Source organism: Vombatus ursinus, unplaced genomic scaffold, assembly GCF_900497805.2.
Source record: "Vombatus ursinus unplaced genomic scaffold, bare-nosed wombat genome assembly UNPS02014880.1, whole genome shotgun sequence".
NCBI lineage: Eukaryota > Metazoa > Chordata > Mammalia > Diprotodontia > Vombatidae > Vombatus > Vombatus ursinus.
Window position 1 is genome coordinate 1,173,074 of NW_020954658.1, and position 25,265 is coordinate 1,198,338.

A 25,265-nucleotide genomic window follows, 5' to 3' on the forward strand; every position below is an offset into this window, starting at 1 on the left:
TGGGACACTTTTTTGCAAAAGAAAAATAAATGCATCTTTAAGTTTGATAGTTCTTTTGAACACTTTGCCAAGAAATAAACCAGTGAACCTCCATGTAGAAAAAATGGTAACATGTGCAATCTTTGAGGAGAGAAATGAAGTTTTCTGAGGTTGTCTGTTTTGATAGCACTTGTCAAATAAAGTGCTTGTGGAGAAATATTTGCATTTTCCCTAATACTCAATTGTAGAACTCTGCAAATGTTTTGAAGTGCACTATCTCCTCTTTTTTTGCAAATACATATCCTATTCTTCATATGAATTATGTCAAAAATTAACCTAAGTTTGTAGATGCTGAAAATAAGCAGAGGAATCCCAATATTCAAACAAATCTGTGTTATCATTGAATTGAAGTTGTCTCCAATAATCAATCAATTAACAAGCATTTATTAAGCACCTACTATATTCCAGGCACTTAGTTATATGTTGGGGAATAGAAAAACAAAAATGAAATAAGGTCTTCCCTCAAGGAGCTTACATTCTGCCATAGGAGTTACCTGTGCAAAAATAAATATATACAAAATTAACACAAGGTATTTTAGGAGGGAGGGCAGTAGGAAGAGTTGGAGTGATGCAGCAATGCTCAAGCTGAATCCTAAAGGAAACAAGGAATTCTAGGAGTCTGAATTGGGAAGAAAATTGATACCAGGATCTCTCGCGGTTCCTTGAAATGGAGGTCAGGGTTAGTCCTCACTCCCACCTTTTTATTTCCAGATTGTTCTTTAGAACAGTTTACAAAAATTGAGCTAATTTTGAGTAGGGCTTCCTCATGATAATGTTACATAATAGTTGTCAAAATTGTTCATATCCCATCACCCTGAAAGAGGTGATTGTTGGTGATTATTTCCAAATTGTACAGTTTTGAGTTTTGTGAAGCTAATTCTATTTGTTTAAACCTGCCATAAAGATGTTTCTTTTTTCCTTGAGTACAGAGCAGATTATTATCACACACTTTGATAATTGTGGTCTGTGTGACCACAGCAAATTTTATACGCACTTTGTTATTAAACCACAAATAATTATCATCCACAAAATTAAATGTGCCGTTAATTTAGCATTTCTAGACACAAGTTTGATGAATGGTATTCTGTAATGAAAGCATGCCACACATTATCTTGTCTTAATTACCATTTGCTTAGATTCTAATTTTTCATTATCATTTCAGATGTGAATATTGTGCATAGACCTATGGAATTTATGTAAACATGCGTAAAATAGAATTGGAAATAACTAAGCTCTTGCTGTGTACGGACTGGTAACATGATGCAGTTATGTGTACGTGACATGTACTTCTAGAAACTGGATCATACTCATTATCTGTAGATGGGTTTGCATGAATTTTTATCTGATTTTTTGTTTCTTAATTTGTGTTGTATTTATTACTTGTGATCATGTGCTCATGCTTTATGTTGTGGAAGAGTTTAGTTGAGTGTGCACTGTATTACCTGAACTCAGGACTGAGTTGTAATTGATTCTAATTGTACCTACGAGTGACCCCAAATGGTGGTACCTAATTCTGTATAAAGAGTGTTAGAAGGAGATTTGTTGCATTGTTGCATTTGTTTTTTAATGTGTTAAAAGAATATTAATCTAGAAAACACTTTCTAGAAAAAAAGGGGGACAGCTCACTAGAACAGCAAATCAGCAAATTAAACATCCAAAAGAGAATTTGGAAAAGCAATGTGACAGCAGCAAAAAACCCTCAATATTTTTATTGGTTATATTATAATATATATAATCTATTATATAATAATATTAATAATTAATGGCATATTAACTATTTAATTATAATGTATTCTGATAATTAAACTAATATGAATGGTAAATAACAATAATTTCTATAGTAATAAATTATATAATTATTCTATTAATCTGTTATTTGGGGAAAGCAGGTGAAGTAGCATTTTCTATGATTTGATAGAGGGAACAACTACAGCAATACCAGGGCTGAAAATGAAGAACTACAGATTGCTTGTTTGACTGAAAGGGAAAGAGTCCCTGACTGAGGAGGCAACTGAAAAGTAGCAAATTTTGGAAGGACCCTTCAGTTACTAAAGGGGTTCTTATCCCAGGATTGTATTTTTAAAACATTTTAAATAACTGAATTTTAATATGTTTGGTTTATTTTATAATCCTATGTACTTTTATTTTATGCATTTTCAAACATTATTCTGAGAAGAAGTCTTCTGAAGAAGGCTTCACCAGACTGCAAAATGAGTCTATGACAGACAAAAAGGTTAAGAACCCATGCTTCAGCAGCATATTCTGCAAGAACCCTTCAATAGTTCCTGGTGACCTACAGCACCAGCAATATAGGTTGTTTAAGGAATCTTCCCCATATAAAAATACCCTTCCTACACCATGCAGTGAAGGCAATTTCCCCACACCAATTAGTTGCTTAACCATGTAGCAGTGAACTCAGGCCACAGAAGAATAGTATATTTCAGTAGACAGAAATATGAGTCATTAAAAATAAATGGGGCCTTAGAAATTGTGTAGTTCAACTGACTTATTATATAGATGGGTAAAGTGAGGCCCAAAGAAAGGATATTACTTGCCCAAGCTCACACAAAGAGGAGTTGCTGTTACCATGCTCTAAAGTATTTTTCAGCAACCAATTGTAATAGTAGCTCTGGCACCCAGAAAAAATTAAAGTCTGCTTGCCATCCCCCCAAATCCCCAAGTTCTTTGCCCCTTCTATCTTTCTTCTTTCCAAAGGATCTCTCTCTTCCCCTCATACTTCTTTCATATTCAGACTTTCTCCTTTAGCTGTTCTCATGAAAGAACTTGACATTCATAGAAACTACAGTATAAATAATTGATAACAGCTTAACCTGTTACGTCTCCAAAGGAGAATTTTTATTTTATTGGTTATCAAGATCTTTGACAGAGGAAAAACTCCAAAAGTTTTCTAGAGAATTGAAATTCTCCAAGGTGGTCATTTGTCCTTTGTTCTCAAAGACGACCAATGATATTAGGAAGGCGACGTCTTGACTTGGAAGTTGAATAGATTTAAGTGAGGCAGGGCTGTGTGAAGTCACCAGCCTCACTCACTCCTCCAGAGCCATCTGGGTCCAGTGACAAGACATGGATTAGGACAACAGGATATGGCTCCGGATGCAGTGAGGAACCTTGGCCTTCTTAACCTTAGATTTTCCTTAGGACTCAATTTATCTGAGGCAACACCCATTCAGTTATTAAGGCTAGATAGGAAATGAGTCAAAAGATGGCCTAGTTTGTCCCAGAATCCATCTGGGAGGGAAAAACCCTCAGGGTTTCTGGCCAGAACAGAAACAATTGCTATTTACATTCATTCACCTTGTCCACCATACTAAGTTCACAGTTACTTTGTGCTTTTCTTTTCTTTGTTTCCTTCATTTTATTTTTTCCCAATTACATATAAAACAAAGAACATTAAAAAAATATTGTGTTCCAAATTCTCTCTGTCCTTCCCTCTTCCTCCCCTCATTGAGAAGGCAAGCGATTTGGTTTAGGTTATACATATGCAGTCATGCAAAACATTTGCATATTAGTCATGTTGTGAAAAAAACATAAAGGAAAAGGACATATATATACAAAAATATTCATAACAACTCTCATTTTTCTTTCTTTATGGTTAGCGGTTTTTGTTTTGTGGTATGGGCTTGTGATAGAATATTATAAGAAATGATGAGCAGGATGCTCTCATTAAAAAAAACCTGGAAATCTATGTACTGATGCAAAGTGAAGTGAGCAGAACCAAGAGAATATTATACACAATAACAGCAATATTGTACTATTATTAGCTGTGAATGACTCAGCTCTTCTCAGCAATACAATGATCTAAGACAATTCTGAAGAACTTATAATGAAAAATGCTATCTACTTTCAGAGAAAGAATTTATGGAATCTGAATGCAGATCAAAGCATGCTTTTTTTTTAACTTTATTTTTCTTTCTTTTTTGGGGGGGGGTCTGTGTTTTTTTTTTTCCGTACCTTGACTAATATGGAAATGTTTTACTTGACTGCACATGTATAACCTATACCAAATTGCTTGTCTTCTCAACGAGGGGAAGACGAGGGAAGGACAGAGAGAATTTGGAATTCAATTTTTTAATGTTAATTATTTTACATATAATTGGGAAAAAATAAAATGAAAGGAATAAAGAAAAGAAAAGCACAGAGTAATCGTGAACTCAGTATGAGGGACAAGGTGAATGAACAACCTGGAAAATAAACCATTTGGATTTATTTAATGTCACATGACCATGAAGCAAATAAGGCTTATTTTTAGACTGGTTTTCATGTTTACTCATAAGAAATTATACTTTTATCCTTCAATGGTTACTGCCTCACAGGCATATTGGAGTCATAACTTAAGGTGAAATTTTTCTTCTGCCGTCTTGCATTTATTCACCTTAGTCCCTATGCTAGTTTAAAGTTATGCTCCTTTTTGATTTGGAAAATTTATAATAGAAAGGGGTAGAATCAAAGATGTTTATGAGACAGACACTGAAAAAAATAGTCCCTTAGAGAAAAGATATGCAGATTAAATATGGCTGAATACAGTTTCCAAGTATCTGATCTGCATATAGCTGATATGACAGCTTTGAGATTGCTACCTGGAAAATCTTAATATCTAGAACTTTTAGGGGATTATGGAACAGGTGTATATCACCTAATTGTGGTTTGGCTGAAAGAAATGTGTATTTGAGGTTTTCCCCATAAGATCAAGGTAAATCGTTTCACAAAAAAAAAAAAAAATCTGTTTTAAACTACTGGGGTTGGTCAGAACCAGGCATCTGAGAGGCAAGAACAAGATCTCCAAGTGGGCCTAACTCTCGTACTTAGAGCAAGGTCAAAGCAATACTTCAAAGCCTGAAATGCCACCTGTTGCAAAATCTCTGCTGCACAGAAAAGCTGGTTGGAAGAAAAACTGCCATCTGGTATAACTGGTTGGAAGAAAATACTTGCTACTTGGACAAGGTTATTGAACGGGAAAGGTTTTACCTTTACCTATCCCTGCAGTTCCTGATAGGTACAAACTCTACACTCCTATTGAAAATGTAATACCTTATCTGATCTCTCTCAATTGAGGTGTTTGCCTTCTTTTGAGACTCATCTTGGATGCTCTCCTTCCTAACATATTCTATTGAATTCTCAGGATAAAGTGACATCTCCACAAATTTCTCATAGCATCTTGCCTGGAATGCCTTTGCCTCTGACATTCTTTCTCATATCTTGTTCATTTACATACATGCTATAGCCTTCCCACCCCTCATAGAGTTTAATGTCAATAGAGACAAATATTGTGTGGAAGTGAATGATAGACAGCGCAATATGGTAGAACCTCCACTGGTTTTGCATCAGATGACCTAGTTTCACATAGTGGACTGCTATTTACTACTCTTGTGACATTAGACAAGTCATTGAGCTTATTTGGGCTTTGATTTCCTTTTCTGTAAAATGAAGTCAGAACAGGATAATTAGGATAGAAGCAGAGACAAGAAGACCTTCTTCCAGCGCTATTTCTGATGAACACTACTTGAGTAATCCTAAACAAGTCAAATAACCTTTCATTGAATGAATGAATGAAAAGCATTTATTAAACACATTATTTGTAAGCAGTGTGCTAAATACTAGGGATATAAGTAGAAAAATAATGCCTGATTTTAAGGAGTTTATAATTGGGGTAGACAACACATTAAAAAAAAAGATCCAGCCACAGAGCATATGGAAAGCCCCAGAGGACCTAACATTATTGCAGTGGGGTGAATGTCAAGGTCCAAGGGTCTTTAAGTTACATAAGTAGATCAGATCATAGTGGTAAGAGTACTAAAAGGCAAAGAGTCATTGCAGATAGTAAGGCTCCAAAGACCTTAAGAGTCAGTGGCAGGGCATAGGATAAGGTTTGGTGGTTCCCCCATCTCATTGGAAGAAAGAGAGTTGTTGCTTCATTTATCATCCAAGCTATTTGAGTAATTAATCAGCCTGAGCAGTGTCCTCAGCACCTAAGAACATAAACTGCAAAAGAAAAGCCAATCTACATTGTTAGAGGGAGTTTCCTCACTGAGAGTCCTCTATATGACTGAAATTGCAGTTTTAGTTAAAAAAAAGGGGGGGGGAGGGGACTGGATTAGATAATCTCTAAGGTCCATTTGAGCTCTAGTGATTTGTCTTTTTTTTTTCTTTTGTATGTTTAGCATCCAGAATGTATCAGGTATTTCACAAATATTTATTGAATTTCCTTGAATTTCGTAAGGAAAAAATAAGGCTATGGAATCCACCAACAAAGATTTTAATTATTTTAATCTTTGTTACTACCTTCATCAGTTTTTAATTATTCCCCAGCAACATTGTGAAATGCCTGGAATGAGGATTGAGGAGGAGAGAGGCAAAGTCCAGCAATTGAATGAAACTTCTGGAAATAGCGAGACTTGGGATTTCATTCTAAACAAGGAAAACTAAAGATGTTGAGTAAACAAGTCACATAATGCTCAAGGGGAGAGTCCCAAACCTCAAAAGGCTAAGGGAGAAAATAAATACCTATTGGGCCTTTATCTGAGCTTTCACAACTGTCAGTGAACACTCAGAAGCTAAGGAGTAAGATTCCTTCCAGATTCACAGTGTACAACCCATGGCAGGTTACAAAGCTACTGATCCCATCCCTCTTTCATATCCATCACCCCCTAGAGCAGTATTTTACTTCCTTACTTTGACTAATCTCTTCAGGAAAGAACCAAAGAATTAAACCAAAGCATGCTATAATCACTTGCAATAAGAACTTTGTCTGGGGCCAGAATGTGTCCAGTGGTCAACTCCATATGTGCTCTGTACTTGCTTCTGAGAAGATTGAAGAAAAAAATCTACAAGGCAGTATAAGCAGGATTTTCTTCTTGTTTCCAGAAACCAGTTAGGAACCTTAGGGAATCATTTCCTAGTCCCCTATCTTATTCATCACTTCAAATAAGGATTGTTTATTAAGGGACTGTTAAGCATTGTTTGTTAAGCAATTTGATAATTTCAGGTAAAAATTCACAAAACATTAGAAAAATATTGCCACAATGATTGTTGCTGTAGGAGAATAATGCCCATGTCCCCAGCCTCATGTGCATACTTAAATGTTAAGCAACATTCAGTATATATTATACTCTTGCTATACTTAGAGATATTACTCTGGGCACCTGACTACCACAGGACACATTGGAAAAGAAACTCCCACCAGGGTAAGTATGAATACTTAGTAATATTGACTTGAAATGATGCTGTAAAAGAGGATCTGACCAGTGAAGGAAAACTCATACAATGGAATGTGTCAGGGACCATAGACAGAGTATAGGTGACATCACAGGATTAGACTTGTGATTTCATGAGGGTGTATTGAGGGATGCCCTGGCAAATGGTTAACAACCAAATTGCTAAAAATGGATAATACCCTTTAAATTTGCATTATTAACATTTTCTCTATCACTTTATTATATCTAGATAATCAGCAAAACAATAATAAATCAAGCCCTGGTTTTTATTGCTTGCCAGTTTCCACAGTGTAAATACTCACACTGAATCTGCTCTTACCAAGGTACTGGCTCTAGCATAACCCTGAATATAGCTCTCTACAATGCAGATTTGTACTAGCTCTACAAATTAAAGACAAAGAAATGTTTTCCCAATGTGGGGCAAGGGGAAGGAATCTTTCCTAGACTTTTGAAGGTAGCATAATGATATAGTGCATAAAACAGTGGCTTTGAACTCATAAAATCCTGACTTTGCCTCTTCTACAGGTATGATGTTGGGCAAGTTACAACTTCTCTGGGCCTCATTTTCCTCATTAAAAAAGGAAAGAGTAGGACCAGATCACTTTTAAGGCCACTTTGGGATCTAAATCTATGGTCCTATGAACTGACTAAATGAATATAGCCTATATATAGGTCCCCTGAGAGAAGTCCCTGGGGGTTACCTAGGGTGGACTGGAGCTGGCTTCCCCTGGCTCAGGACCAGAAATCTAAAACACTTCAAAACAGGGCTTGATTTATTGTTTTGTTGATTTTGTTGATACTTTAAAAAGTGGTGGAGAAAGTGTTAATAAGGCAGATAAAACCTGAAAATTTGTTGTACTTACATTTTTTCCTCTGGAGAGCCTATTGTTAAACATTTGTTAGTCCATCCATGTACAGAAGCCTGGATGGAGTACAGCTCTTTCATACATTACAGGAAGAAAAAGAACAGAATTTTCAGATTCCTGGCCAAGGTCTAGGATAGCAGAACAATTAGTTGAGGAGAAGATGTTTCAGTTGAGCTGCGTATTTGATATCATCTCCTCCAAAATGTCTCTGTTTCATTCTGAGGGAGTTCATAGGATCATAGATTCAGAGCTGGAAAGGACCTCAGGGACCATCTAGTCCAGCCCTTCATTTTACAAATGAAGAAAGTGAGGAAGATTGACGTCAAGTGACTTGACCAAGGTCATATAGTAAGTATAAATAATGAGTTTTGAACACAGTACTTCTCACTTCAGACCCAGTGCTCTTTTCACTGTACTACTTGTAGGCAATTCTGTTTTGTATTCTGATAAAGCAAATGACTTACAGATACAGATTGGGGAGAAGTGGTCTCTTTAAGGATTTATTAAAATAGGTTGACCAAAAACAACTCCTAATAATCTCCCAGTTAGGAATAGGAATTCCTGGTGAGGAAATCCTCTCTATCAATGCAGATCAGAAGTCTGTCAAATTAAAGCAATGAGCTTTTACTGAATGCCTACTATGTGTCAGACACTGCTAAGCACTAGGGTGCTTAGAGAAAAGAAAAGCTTTTGCCTGATAGTTCTTGATCTCGAGGAATTCACAGTCTAATGGAAGAGACAGCATGGAAACAGCTATATATATATATATATAAGATATATACAAATATGATATATACAAGATAAATTAGAGAAAATCTCAGAGGGAAGGCATGAAGATTAAGGAGGACTAGAAAAGGTTTTTTGCCACAGGTGAAACTTTAGCCGAGACTGGAGGGAAACCAAGAGACAGAGACAATAAGGGAGGTGATTCCAGCCAATGAAAGTGGCTAGAATTGAAAAATGCAGTGTTATGTATAAGGAACAGGAAGGAGGCCAGTGCCACTGGATCATAGAGTATGTAGAAGGGAGTAGGGTGTAAGAAGACTGGAAAAGTAGTAGGGGACCAAGTTATGAATGACCTTAAAAACTCTTTGATCCTAGAGATAATAGTGAACCACTGGAGCCCTTTTTTTAATAGAGGGATAACATGATCACATCTGTGATTTAAGAAATCAATTTGACAGAGACTTGAGGCAGAGACCAATCAGTGAGCTATTATAATACAGTTATCCCTTCTACATTGTGACATTCCCAGTCATGGTTTTGATATGTCATAGGTAGGCATAAAAATTAAATGGGAATATTTTGGGAGTTTTGCAGAAGCTGCAGATGATATGCAAGGACTACCAGATAATACAAAACAATTTAGAAATTTGGAAATGCATAAAATACATGTATAGTATTGTATAATATCAACATATTTTAGATTTTAATACCATAATAATTCAGACTTTTTCCCTAGAACAAAGGGAGGAGCTAAAATTTTAGGTGGATTTTCTAGATTGCTGGGGCAACATACCCGTAATCCCCATGATGTGGAAAGTATAACTGTAGTTTGGGCATGAAATGACAAGGACAGACACTAGAGTGGTAGCAGGGTCGAAGGAGATAAAGTAGAATATATGAAAGATGTTGGGAAGTAGAAATGACAAGACTTGGGAAGTGATTTTTTATGGGGGATGAGTGTAAGGATTTGTGTTGACATCTTGGTTGCAAACCTAAGCTACTTGGAGGATACTGGTATCTTTGACAGTAATAGGAAACTTAGGAAGAGAGGAACTTTTGGGGGAGAGGAGATAAATTAAGTTTTAGACATGTGGAATTTAAGATGTCTACAAAACACCCAGTTTAATATGTCCAATAGGCAGTTGGAGATGAAACACTGGAGGACAAGAGAGAAGTTAGGGTTGAACAGCTAGATCTGAGAATAATTTATACAAAACATGTTAATTGAAGCTATGGATATTGTTGAGATAAAGAAGCAAAATGGTTTAGAGGGGAAGAGGAGATGGCTCAAGATAGAGCCCTAGACAACACCTACAATTAATGGGCATAACCTGGATGAAGATCCAGCTAAGTCAGACAGGTGGGAGAAGAATCAGGAAAGAGTAGTGAAATAAAACTATAAAAGGAAAAGATCATCAAGACGGGTGAAGAGCAATTTCAAAGGCAGAAGAAAGGTTCAAAAAATGATGAGGATTGAGAAAAGACTATTAGATTTAGCTATTGCAAGATCATTGGTAACTTTGATGAGAACAGTTTCAGTTGAATGATGAAGTCAGATGCCATATTGCAGAGAATCAACATCTAGTAAGAAGAAAGGAAGTGGAGGTACACATTTTAAATAGACTTCTTTAGGTGTTTATCTGCAAAAAGGAGGAGAGATAGGGGATGATAGTTGGTGAGGATAGGTGAAACAAGTGAGGGTTTTTGAGGATGGGGAAGACATGGGCATATTAGCAGACATCACAGAAGCAACCAGTAGACAGCAGAGATTGAAGATAAGTGAGAGATTGAGAATAATAGAGGGGTCAATCTGATAGAGAAGAAACAAAATGGCATCACCTGTACATATAGAGAGTGCCCTTGGCAAGGTGAAAGAGACATTCTCCTTCATGTTAGACAAGGGAAGAGGAGTTAGTAGTAAAATATGAGTTGAAGAGGAAGAAAAAAGAGGAAGTTTTAGGTGAATGGCCTCAATTTCTTCAGTGAAATACTCAGCTGGGAGGGTGAGAAGAGGAGGAGCTATGAGAGATTTAAGGAAAGGTTTGCAAAAGACACTCTGCTGTGTGGGGTAGTGAATCAATTCAGGAGGTTTTAAAGGATTGTCTGGCTGCAGTGAGGCCTCAGTTGAGGTTATGTAACATACATTTATAGTGGATCAAGTCCATAAAGCCATCATAGTTTGGGATTTTGAACCCTAGCTTCTTTCAATAGCATGTGAGGAGGACTGAGGGCAGCAGATAGTAGAAGTAATCTGAGGCTAAAGTTTGGCAAGATCTTTGATGGGCTAAGGGGTTCAAGAGACTTAGTGGAAGAGGTCACGGTAGAGTTAAAAGAAAGAGAGTATAGGCAGTGCAGGTGGGAGGGCTTGGGGGGAAAAACTGAGGGGTGGAGAGATTGAAGCTCACAGGGAGGATGAAGAGCAGCATTTGGAGTTTCAGGGAGGAGGAAGAGATGGACGGCAGATAACAATTAGATAAAAGAATTTCAGAGTCTATGGACACTGAAGTGGAACACTTTTAGGTGATGGTAAGATCAAAGGTATGACCATCTTTGTTCGCAGCTGATATGGAGTGAAGGAATCTTTCATAGGAAATGAGTAAGCTGAGGAATTGAGAGGTTAGAGTTTATGAGGAAGTATCAATAATTGAAGTCCCTAGTATTAGAGCAGGGATTGATGAGGATTGAAAGACTGTGAAGCAGGCACTGAACCAAGGAAGGAGTGTCCTAGAGACTGATAGACAACAAACATCCCCAGAATTTTGATTGGATGATAAATGTGGATTCAATCAAACTCAAAGTAGTTATTGAGTGATAATGGTAAAGGGAGAGCAGAAGTGACAATGGGGAGAGTATAGTATTTCTACTCCTCCACCATCACCAATGAGTCAGGCGATATGAAAGAATGTGCAGCCAATGCTGGAAAAAGTGTTCAGGGAAATTGGTGAGGACACACCCTCCACCAACATAGCAACTGCTCTGCAACCTGCAGACTGAAGGATTACCCAGGATACTGATAGTCTAAGTGACCTACCCATAATTACACAGACAATATGTGCCAGAGACATGTTAAATCTAAGGACTCAAATCCAGATCTTCTTGACTCTAAGCTTATCCACCTATCCATCATGTCACACTTTCTCTCATATGCATATTAAAGATAAGGAAATAGAAGCAGTTTAGGTAACAGACCTAATAGGAAGGTAGTAGCAAACCCAGGACTAGACACAAGGATTCTTGAATTTGAGTTCAATTGTCTTTGTTAGCTAAAATCTAACCCAGATCACTACTGTGTTTTGCTTTGTAGTATTGTATTGCTTTATAGGTTAAAGGAGTTCATTTGTATCTTCTCAATAGAGAGGGGACATCATAATGTTGCCTCTCCAGCAAATGTCAGAATGCTTACCATTTGATTAAAACAAATGAAAATGCAATTCACATTTCTCAGGGAAAAGCAGCAATCTCAATTTAATTTGTGTTTTGATACCTAGCATCATCTTCATGGCTTCTGAAAAAAGAAATATCTCTGATACAGAAAACATGGTCAATTCCTTTAGTCACTTCATCCTCTTGGGCTTTCTCTCCAGTTGGGAGCTACAGATGGTCTACTTTGTGGTATTCTCAGTAACCTATATGCTAACATTAATGGGAAATGCAGCAATTGTCTGTGCTGTGCGCTGGGATCGGCACCTCCATACTCCCATGTACATACTCTTGGGGAATTTCTCCTTCCTGGAGATCTGCTATGTCACCACAACTGTTCCCAACATGTTGGCCAATTTCTTTTCTGAAACCAAGACTGTCACCTTTGTTGGTTGCTTTATACAATTTTATTTCTTCTTCTCTTTTGGCTGTGATGAAGGCTTCTATCTTTGCATCATGGCATTTGATAGGTACCTTGCTATCTGTCACCCACTACATTACCCAATGATCATGACTACACATCTTTGCACTAGATTGGTGGCCTTTGGCTGGTCAGGTGGCTTTATCCTCTTCATAATACCAGTTGCTCTCATCTCACAGTTGTCTTATTGTGGCTCAAACATCATTGATCACTTCATATGTGATCCTGTCCCATTGATGGCCCTTTCATGTTCCAAAGCCCATACCACAAAGATCATTTACTCTACTTTCAATATTATCTTTATGGTTGGTACTTTTATTTTCATTCTCATCTCCTATGCCTTAGTCATTCTTTCTGTTCTGCGGATTCCCTCTGCTGCTGGCAAACGTAAGGCCTTCTCCACATGTGCTTCACATCTGACTGTAGTGATCCTGTTCTTTGGCTCTGTTATGACAATATATGTGAGGCCAGGATCAGAGAAGCCATTAAAATTCCAGAAAGTCGTGACACTATTTTATTCAGTTATTACTCCACTCTTGAACCCCTTAATCTACAGCCTCCGAAACAAGGATATGAAGGCTGCTCTGCAGAAAGTTCTGGTGACCAAAAGGACTTCTCACAAGACATGAAAGGCCATTGTGAAATCCATCCATTCTCCAATCTGAAATTAAGATGAAAAGGGACACAGGAGAGAACTCTGTGGAACTCATTAGTAAATTGTACAACCCTAGAGGCCTATGTATCAGCTTAGGAACCAAACCCAAATTGGCAAATATAGCTTTTTTCGAGGATCGTAGTAAAGTAAGGTTCTAGTTCATATTTTCTCACTGACGAATATGCCCTAGGTAGTTTGTTCTACAGTCTGTCATTCATTTTCTAAAATAGAAACAACACAATCTGTGTTTTAATTTGTAGCAAGGGTAATTGAAATGGTAGACTAAATTTAAAGGATCATGCATCTCAAAGAATATACCCTTCTTTTCTGTGGATCCAACTCCAGTCAAAGATGTTTTAGTATGATACTTTGTTTTTATATTGGTACTTTATGATTTATTTTAGTATTATCAATTTTTACCATAATATTATCCCTATTCTTTTTCAATATATGATTTTTTAAAAATGGGTTGTATGTTTAAGTGTGATATGTGCAATATCTTGGGTTCCAAAAAATTCCTATGAGAAAAAGAGAAAGAACCTTTCAACTTTCCTTCCAATCAGAGGGAAAATGGAATTTTTTTTAATTATTCATTTTACAGTCAGTTTTGTTTGGAAAATTCATGTTCTACAAATGAAGCACACCTGCAATTTGTTTTCTTTTCTGATACCCCAAAAGATTAAAGAACACTGAAGCCTGAAATTTTCTGATCATCTTAACTCTAGTTTTTTGTTTTTTCTGTTCTGGGACTGGAAACTGAGTGGCCAGAAGGGAGGAAAATTAGTGAATCTTAATAAAATGTGTTGTGTTGACTATTTTTTGTTAAAGATGCCTCTTTTGTGATCTTGTGGTTTATTCAATGAATGAAAAGGATGCTACCTTTCCAGTGACATGATTAATTAATTCCACGACAAGTGAAGATACAGATCAATTACATGAAATTTTACTGAAGTTAGAGGATATATGAAAGTGTTGAGTTCAATGTTTTAAAAAATGATTTTCCTTTAAATTTATTCATTTTATTATTAACTTTCTACTGAATCATTCTAAGAACTTATAGGCATTCTGAAAGGTTTCATGGGGCAAGTTTAATATGGCCAATAAAATCATTATCTGAAAAAAAGAAGAAAATAATAATTTCATATGGACTGAGTACTCATGAAATGTGCCACTAAGAGCAAAACTGCATTAAATTTCTATTGTAAGATGGTAGGAAAAAGAACTAGAATGATGTTACACAGGAAAATATTTTCATGATCAGCCCACACTTAACAACATCTTGTAATACTTAGCTCCTCCAAATAGTTCACTTTTCCACCATTGAGAAAGTGCTGTCTAACAGCAGATTATCACCCATTCCAGATGGAAAGGTCTACCTAAAAGAGAATTGTGTCAGACAAAAATGGGTTTAAAGAAAATATTTTAAATTAGCAATAAGTGTATATGAGTAAGAAATCATAATCTTTACTCATTAATAAGTAACATAGGTGAAAGGCAGTGTGGTATGTTATAAATCATGCTGGATTTTGGTATCAGAAGACTTTATATACTCTTATGATTCTTAGACACTCATCATGAATTGCCTTCAGATGTCGTATGATATATTTTGCATTCAGATGAGCTTAAATTTAACTAATTGAAAATTCAGAGAGGTGGAACCAAGATGGAGGAGTAGAGAAGGACTCTCCCAAATTTCTCTCCAAACAACTCTAAAATAATGCCCCAGATCTAATCTGGAGTGGCAGAACCAACAAAAGCTCATGTGAAACAATTATCTAGCCCAAGACAACTTAAGAAGTGGACAGAAAAGGTCTATCTCACCAGGAAGATGGAAGGCCCCTGAAACACAGCACAGCCATGGGATGGCTACATTAGTAGAGAGTTAAGAGAAGTAGTGGTCAGAAGAAAAACAGACTTTTGAGGAGAGACAGAGTAAAGAGGGAAGGAGAGAGGAAAGGAGGGGGAGAGAGGACTGAGAAAGAGAAAAAGAGAGAGAGAGAGAGGGAGAGCTGAGCTAACAAATGATTGTTTTGTTTCTCTTTTCTCTACAAAGAAAAGAACCTTTATGCCAAAACTGACAACACAAAAAAAAAATTACTAATAGAGTGTTGTTACACAAATAACTAAGGAGAGACTAAAGAAGTCCTTAGCTGCCCTCAATAAATTCAAGGCCCCTTACTCAAAAGAACTGTATTCTTGGATTCAAATAATATTAGCATATTTAATTGCTGAGTCATTCCTAGTGATATCTGAGAGAGATCAAAGAAAAGGCACATGATTCATATATGCAAAAATCTAGAAGCTCTTTTGTAATGTCAAAGACCTCAGAACTAAGAAGATGCCCACCAACTGGGCAATTGTTGAACCAATAATGCTTATGGGTATAATAAAATACTGTGTGCCATAAGAAATATCAAGAGGATTGAGTTCAGAGAAACCTGGAAAGATTTATAAGAAATAATAGGGGGCGAAATAAGAATAACTAGGAGATAAAGGTATGCAATCACAATAGCATAAAAACAAATAATTTTGAAAGATTTAAGATCTCTAATCAATGCAATGACCAACCATAATTCCAGAGGACAAATGATGGTCCATGCTACCCACCTGACAGAGAAATGATGGACTCAAGATGCAGAATGAGACATATTTTTTTGGGTATATACAATATGGAAACTTGTTTTGCTTGACTATTCATATTTATTAAATGTATTTTGCTTTGTTTCTTCTTTCAAAAAATGGATAGAGAGAGTGAGAGAAATAAATACTTATTTATAGAAAAAGAGAGTAAAATTAGAAAAAGAAAGATCATGTCAAAAATGAGAGGTACCACAAGACTGGAGGAAGGTAAATGTAATCCTGATTTTCAAAAAAGGAAAGAGACAAAGTCTAAAGATGATAGATCATTGAGTCTGTTTTTGACTTCTGGTGAAAGTCCACAATGGATTATTAAAGATGTTAAAGAAATAGTTTGTAAAATAAAAAATAAAATAAAATAAAATGGTAATTACAAACAGAACCCACATGGCCTCATCAAGAACAGATCATATCAGATTGACTTCATTACATTTTTGACAATTATTAACTAGTAGGTAAGGAAAATACTGTGAATTACCATTTATTTAGATTTTTGGAAAGCTTTAGATAAAGTATCTCACTCTTCTTGTGGTATTAAATGAGAATAAGACCAGTTGAATTAAGAAATAGTTATATGATTTGACTAAAAAAGTAGCTGTTAATGGTTTAACGTGGCAGGAGGCATCCAGTAAAGTACCCCAGGGATTTGTGTTCAACCATAGACAGTTTAACAATTTTATCAATGATTTGGAGAACAGCATAAATTAGGGTTCAGCAAATTTGTGAATTATACAAAGATGAAAAGGAGGACTAATACAGAGAATGACAAAGTGAGGATTCAAAATAATCCTGACAAACTGGAGCCATGGTCTGAATCTAATAAGATGAAATTCAATAGGTATAAGTCTTGCACTTGGGCATAAAATAATGACATCATAAGTATAAGATGGAGGGGGGTTTAGAGAGATAGTAGGTCTTCTGGGGGGGTGGAATCTGGAGTTTTTGTATACTGCAAGCTCACTATGAATACATTGTATGATGTTGTAGCAAAAAAAACAAAATCCAATTCAATCTTGGGCTGCCTTAAGAAGAACATATATTCTAGAATAGAGAAGTGATAGTCTCACTTCATTCTGCCTTCATTCGACCTCAACTACACTATTTGTTCAGTTCTGTGCAACATGACTTTTAAAAAGATATTAATAAGGGGAGGGAGGAAGGGAGAAAATTTGGAACTCAAAATTTTAAAAACAAAAGTTAAAAAAAATTGTTTTCACATGCAACTGGGAAATAAGATCTATAGGAAATGGAGTATAGAAATCTATCCTGCCCTACAGGAAAATTGAAGGGGAAGGGGATAAGAGAAGGGAAGGGAGAAATAGAAGGGAGGGCAGATTAGGGGTATTCAGAATGCATGCCATCTTAGGGTGGAGGGGAGGGATGAGATGGGGAGAAAATTTGGAACTCAAAATCTTGTGGAAGTGAATGTTGAAAACTAAAAATAAATAAATTAATTTAAAAAAACATTAATAAACTGGAGTGTCCAGTGAAGGGCAACCTTGATGGTGAAGGATCTGGAGTTCATGACATATGAGGGTAAGTTGAAGGAACTTGACGTGTTTAACCTGAATAAAAAAAATATCTAGGGGAAACATGATAGATTTCTGAAATACTTGAAGGGCTATCATGTGATGATCAGTTAGACTTCTTCTGGTTAGCCCCAGAGCATAGAACTACAAATAATCAGTTAAAAATTATAAAGAAAACAACTTAGGATTGATTTCACCAAAATCTTGTTAGTGATTAGAGGTGTCCAAAAGTATAATGATGCCCCTTGAGAGGTGGTGGGTTCTCAATTTCTGACAGTCTTCAAAGAGAAACTGAATGACCACTTGTCAAATATATTATAGTTAGGTTTCCTTTTTTGTGTGGGTTGGAATAAATGGTTCCTTCCAACTCTCAAAATCTATTACTCTGAGACTCCTTCCTCATTTCCTCTGATCATTACTTTGCATTAGTGGCAAAATCTTGTAAAGTCTACCTCAGGAATGTTTCACACATCTGTCCCCAATGCCACAGACCTCATCCAGGCCATCAGAATAGCTCATCAACTTTCCATAGGCTTAGTTGCAATAGCCTCCTCGATATTCTCCCTACCTCCAGCCTCTCCTCCCAAAAATGTATCTTACATCCTATGTCACATTGATCTCCCTAGTGTATAGATCTTATCATGTCATTCCACAACTCATAATCTTTCAGGAGGGTATCTTTGGTCATCGCAATAGAATTTAGTTAATAGATGTTTGCTTAATTGAACTGAATAGATACTGAACTTAATTGAATTACTGGTGTTTTCTTAACTTAGTAGAGACAGTGACCAAGGTAACTTAAATGCAACCTTTTCTAGCAGGTGATCCAAGGCATGAATAGAATGTTAGTCACCAATAGGGTATAGAGAAATAGAACAAAAGTGAAATATTGAAGAAAACTGTGTGTAGAAGAGACCAGACACTTTGACCATGACCAGGGAGTTTCTTTAACTAGACATAACCAATATGTTGACCCAAGAAACTTAAGATCAATGGCCACTATTAACTATCACATTTACTATGTTGTTCTTTTGGTTACTTTATTTTGTCATTATACAGTCTATTCCCCAACAACATCCCTCCTCCCAATTGTCCTTCAGGTAGGACCAAGAGTGGCAGGCAAAAAGGGAGAAACTGGCAACTTAAAACATTACATCCAAGCTACAAAGATGATCTCAATGGCATAAACCTGAGTGTGTGTGAGTAAAGAGGTTTAAAATCTCTAGAATTTTGCTAGTTACCACTTTAGCCACCACTGCATATATGAGGAGAGGGCTTTAGGACATTGGATCAAAGATATCACCTCTTCAAAACTTAGCAGCATCCCATGAGGAAACCACTTCTTCAGACCAAAAGAAAATCAATTTCCTTTAGGAGAGAGGCATGTCAGATATAATGGAGGAAATTTCATAATAATAGTATCACTGGGGGACATTAAAAGGACTTGGCTTATCATTTTTATAATCATCACTGAAAACAAGGCACACGCGGGCATTGCTTGGCACATGCACTCACCATTGTCCCAGAGGTGAGATCTCCAGAGAAATGAAAGCATGACCAAGAATAGGGTAAGTAATAGAGGAAATGTATAGTTAGTTGCCAGGCACTCTTTTCCTTTATGAGCTAAAGATGGAGCAGTCCCTTTGAATGAAAGACAAATGATAATACTTCACAGATGAGCCAGAAACCCAGGATCTCAGGCTTTGTTTGAAGTTGTGTAAGTATGTGTTACATATGGAAGTCATTTCTCTGCTCTCTCAATGTCCAGTTCATTAAAAATGTTGCTATCAAAAAGAAGTATGAATAGCAAAATTGCTTTGATATTACATATATATTTCAGATTATATGTCTTTTACTAGACAGAATATTTTCTACAGAGTATCCTCAGGAAAATTGTTTTCTTAGTAGCCAGGAAAATGTGAATTTGAAAGTTTTATTAAAATAGTTTGAATTCATACTTGTTTTCTGTTCCCTGACAAAGATAGATAGATAGACATATAGTACATATATATACATACATAATGTACACACACATGTTCTGCATAGGATTAATAAGGGATGAGTCATTGGTAAAATGTAATAACATTTTTACCCATTATAATTCAGATTAAATTCTGAATTTAATATGAAATATAGCAATGACAGGGTGATAAAAAGTCAAAAGAAAACTGGGCTGGTTGGATTCCAAATGAATCCATGATCCCTAAAGCAAGGACAGGAATTAGATTTCTCTGTATTTTACCGGGAGGGCAAATATGAAATTTTGGAAGGAACAGAGCGACATTGAGAAAGACACTGAAGAGGGTCATTCCATTAGATTCCCTCTAGTAAGTGCTATGGACAGCTTATAAAAAAGAAAGATTACTTTTTTCTTTTTCTTTTAAGGCAATGAGGGTTAGGTAAATTGCCCAGGGTCACATATCTAGTAAGTGTCTAAGGTCAGATTTGAAGTCAGGTCCTCCTGACTCCAGGACTGGTATTCTATCCATTGCACCACCTAGCTGCCCCAAGATTGTTTTTCAAAACTGAAGTTTTCAAAACTGAAGATTCTTCTAGCTTGACCCTTGAGTTATGGTACTTGTTATTTTCCTACTTTATTTCCAACTTCCAGTCTAATGCTAAGCTCTTTCTTTTAGCCTCATTTTGGTCTCAACTACAGTGCTATCCTTTTAATACAAAAGTGATGCCACTGACCCAACATTAGGAGGATTTTATATTTCAGTTATTTTTCCAGCAGTGATATTATGTTGGTACCTTCCCATCACTATAATCAAAGGCTTACATTGGAGTAAGAATTCTTACTCTTAGTGTAAGAATGTACAAAAAGAAACCTGAAACTTAAGCAACACTCTGCCAAACTAATCAGTGATTGCTTTGAAAAATACCTCAGACGTAGTTGTTATTGTTCAGTTTTTTTCAGTCATGTTCAACTTTTCATGAGCCCATTGGGGTTTTCTTAGCAAAGATACTGGAGTGGTTTGCCATGTCCTTCTCCAGTTCATTTTACAGATGAGGAACTGAGGCGGACAAGGTTAAATGATTTGCCCAGGGTCCTACAGCTCATGACTGAATCTTCCTGACTCCAGGCTCCCAACTCAATCTACTGTATCACCTAGATGTCACATTGGTTAAGTGCTATACAGCACAACTAAGACTTTAAGTATCTGGAAGTCAGAAGGATTAGGGAAGGGAAAGGGAAAGGAAAAGGACAAGCGTGTATTAGCACCTACTATGTGCTAGACATTGTGCTAAGTCATTTACACATATAATCTCATTTGATCCTTATGACAACCCTGGGAGGTAAATGTTATTATTAGCCCTATTTTACAGTTGAAGAGACTGAATAAGACAGAGGTTAAATGACTTGCCCAGAGTCACAGAGCTATTAAGTGTCTGAGGCCAGAATTGAGCTCAAGTTTTACTAACTCTTCTCCTAGTGCTCTATCTACTGCACCATATAGTACCCACTTATTAATGAGAAGGTCTCTTTCTCCTTCCCTATCAAAAAAAAAATAGGAAAAAAATTTACACACACACACACACACACACATTTCCCTTTTGTTTCCATGGTTATAATTTTTAAACATTTTTTCCAGAAAAAAAAATCATATAAAAAAAACACCTTCAAGTAAAAAGGACAAGGGCTCTACCCTAGACCGTGATCTTGAAAACCAATGATGCAACTTACTTGGTGTCATAGGAAAATATAATTAACAAATTGAATATTCAATATATCCTATTACATTAAATAATAGTACAACTGTTATATGAACAGTATACTCTCACCTATTTGAATAAGATACTTTAGAAATGTCTTTTTCATTAAAATTATGCCCCATCAGTCAATGTATATGATTATCCTTAGATCCATCATCCAATCCAGAAACATCCTGGTGTAGGATTTCTGGAGATTTAAGATTCACCACGAAGTCCAGATGTATGAAGACTGATCTCTACTTCGTTCACTATAACCTTGACCGTAAGTGAAAGGTATTCTGTCTGTTACTTAACAGATAAATCCCAGAAAGTTTCTTGAGGAACAGAGATGTTAGATGACTTTGTTAGAGTCACACAGATAATCTAAAATATCAGAGAGGATTTGAACCCTTGTTTTCCTGACACCAAGCCCAGCGTGCTAATCATTATGTCACCATTACAACCTTAGCCAAAGGAATAAAAAAAAGTATGAATGAATGACTCAATGAGCAATCTTTATTCAAATAATATAACCTTATTGAATTCCTACTAATGCACAAGGTGTTAGGGAGAGTTACAAACATAGTTCAGACATGGTTCCTATCATCATAAAGCACAAAGTAACAAATGTAGAGTAATTCAAAGATATTATAGGTAAATTAATAAATATCCATTTAAAAATATGCTAGTGGTAATAGTAACAATAGGCATATTGTTTGCCCAGCACTTTCCACACAACAATCATTTGAGGTAGTTAGAGAAGTTAAATTATCTCCATTTTCCACATCAGAAACCTGAGTCTGAGAGACCATGCCTCTTGCACAGCCATAGTTTTGGGTTGTTTTTCTTTTTGTTTTTCGTGGCAGAGAAGACTTTACTACCTCAATCCATCAGCAGCCTAACCTGAGAAACCAACTAGGCAGATAAGAAATGAAAGAGGGAGGGTTAGACATAGGTCAGTAAATATGAACCTAAGAGAGTGGTGGGATGTGTAAAGTGAATGCTCTCATGCCAGGACAATTTATTCAAGCACATAGGATCATAGGACTGTAAGAGCATAGATTTGGAGCTAGAAAGGACCTTAGTGGACATCTTATCCAACCCCCTCATTTTACAAAGAAAAAACTGAGTCACAGGGAGGTTGAATGACTTGTCCAAAGTCATATAGGTGATAAGTGGCAGAGGAAGAGTTTGAACCTGTGCTCACAGTGACACTGAACTCATTCCCAAGAAATCACAGACCATAAGCAAGAAGGGTCATTTACTTTATGCTCTGCTGAAACTGGGTTAATGTAAGCCCTAGGATGTACAAGGAGGCAGCATGGTACAATGGACCTTGTGCTACCATTGGAGTGGGTATAGAAGACCTAAATTCAATTCCCAATTCTGACATTTACTAGTTGCATGTCATTTAAACTCTCCCAACCTCAGTTTTCTTATCTTTGAAATAGATACAATAATAGCCATGATAGCAATGTCACCGGGTTGTTGTGATGTTTAAATGAGATGTTTTTAAAATATCCCATATGGTCAGTTATTATCCTATGTTTGTTCATGCTCAGTCATTTTAGTTGTGTCCAATTATTTGTGACCTCATTTAGTTTTCTTGGCAAAGATGCTTGTTGGTTTGCCATTTCCTTCTCCAGCTCATTTTTACAAATGAAGAAACTGAGACAAACAGGGATAAGTGGTCCAGGGTCACACAACTAGTGAGTGTCTGAAGTCAGATTTAAACTCAGGTCTTCCTGACCCCAGGGCTGGTGCTTTATGGACTGCACTACCTAACTGCCCTATTATTCCATGTAGGAGTTCCACAATATAAACCATGAGTGAAGGGACATAGCAAAGGCAAAAAAGGGCTTCTGTTCCCACAGTCATTGTTCTGATCAAATGTAGACAGAAATTATCAAAGCCAAAATGTAAGCATATATAGCTATTATCTTTGCATAATACTTCTGTCCATACCCGTGGGGCTAGGGAAAAGTGATCTCCAATAAACGGTCATAGAACTGGAGTTTGAATTGTAGCTCTTTTACTAACTACCTATGTTACCTCAGGGAAGTAATTTTGCCATGCTGGGGCTCAGTTTCCTCTAGTTAGGCTAGATGATTTCAAATGCCTCTTCCAGTTATAAATATTATGATCAAAAGTATTTGATTCATTAGTTGAAGAAGGTGGCTACATATAATAAAGCCTTCACCAAACTAAACAAGAAACCCTCAGAAGCAAACAATCTATCCCTGAACAATTCAGCTAATACTGATAGATGAAAAAGAAATTGTCTCCCAGTATAGGCAAGTACTGCTGTGCTGCAACACAAGCTTGAGCAGCTATTATCCAGATTTCAATGTCCACTCTTAGGAAAATTAAAATATAGGAGTTGAGTCTCTTTTTTGGCAGCAGTGATATGGAAACCAATAAATATCTTCTTAATCATTTTCAAGGCAATGGGAAAATGGTCTGTCCTCATGGGGTATAACAAATTATTTCTTCAGAAAATTAATCAGTTCACCAGAACATTGTTTTGTCATTAGGAGTAATGTAGAACCAGTAGGTACATCCCTGCAGATACAATTCAAACCTTTCAGAATTTATGAATTGAAATTAAATGAGAATTTAAAGTCTGGCTGCAAAAATAATGACTTGGGCCAGTAAGTTTATAGAACCCACAAAAATATTATAAAAATCTGTTCAGAGAATAAATAATGAAATGTATCCTACTCAAGAAGCCAAGTCTTGGCCAGGCAGAGATGATCTGGTGCTATCAAAAGTGAATATAAGTTCACTGGAACATCTGCTTTTGAGAATGGAAAAATGATGTACAATGTGAGTCAGGTTATTTTCCCAAGAGAAGAGCAGAATAATGAACAAATTAATGGCTTTCCTTATGGGATCAAGTTGAAGAAAATACCCTTACCACCTCTCCTCTATGTGTGTTGGTTGTATCCCCCTTTAAGAATCTTTGAGGATGGAGACTTTTGTACTTTTGTCCGCATCTCTTAGTATATATATGAAACATAATAAGCACTTAATATATGTTTTTATTCATTCATTCACTGAGTGAAGTATATGTGCCCATAGGTAATCTATTCTTTAAAATTTGTGTATGGCTATGCTGTTCATAAAAATATCAGATCTCTGTACTTTCTCCTTAAGAATAGCACAGTTTAGGAGCAGCTAGGTGGTGCAGTGGATAGAGCACTGGCCCTGGAGTCAGGAGGACTTGAGTTCAAATTTGGCTTCAGACACATAACACTCACTAGCTGTGTGACTCTAGGCAAGTCACTTAACCCCATTGCCTTGCACAAACAAACAAAAAAAAAGAATAACACAGTTTTATAATTATACAATCGTAGAATTTAAAGTCTGGAAGGATAGGAGAGATCGCCAATGAATATAATGTTTAGCAATGAACTTGGACACAATATACATTCATATGATGCATATTTGTACTGCTCATGATTTTGTGGCCTTTCTACAGAGGTTTAAAATGAAGCTATTTTTTGAGTGTTCCAACAACTATCATTAAGGCAGAGAAAAATCAAACAAGATAATGTAATTTTTAAAACATTAAAATAAAAACTATCTTGTTGGAGACATAAAACTGTCTTCATAATTCATTTAAGAATGCAATGTGGAAAAAAGAAATTGGCCTATATAGTGAAATCTAAATAACTGTGTTACCATAGATGTAAATACAGAAAACATTAAACTGCAAGATTGGACAACACATCCTCATTCCACTATTGAAATTCCTGGATTTTGAAAGAATAAGAAAAAAAATAAACTACATCTTAGTTTTGTCAGAAGTAGGAAGTCAAGAACTCAAAAGAGAGTAGAGCCTATTTCTTGGCATTAAAAATAAAAGGGAATTCTAGTAAAATTAGTTGCTAACCATCAAATGCTAGTAGTTTGGAACTATCTACAACTAAGAATGAGCCTGATGACAAGAGTTGTAGACAAGTGACTGACATAACTAGCAAAAAAATCCAAGAGTCATTCTTGCCTTCACAAGGTTAAAGCTTGGGAGCCCAGATCTATATG

The 25,265-nt window shown here is 36.3% G+C and overlaps 1 protein-coding gene across 1 annotated transcript; it reads left to right on the top strand.

Annotated features, from left to right (window-relative positions):
* The first annotated feature begins 12,385 nt into the window (after positions 1-12,385).
* Positions 12,386-13,333, top strand: LOC114028391 (olfactory receptor 11G2-like). The gene has a single exon (XM_027842632.1). It carries the CDS (start codon positions 12,401-12,403, stop codon positions 13,331-13,333), a length of 933 nt encoding a protein of 310 aa, XP_027698433.1. The 5' UTR covers positions 12,386-12,400.
* The last annotated feature ends 11,932 nt before the right edge of the window (positions 13,334-25,265 follow it).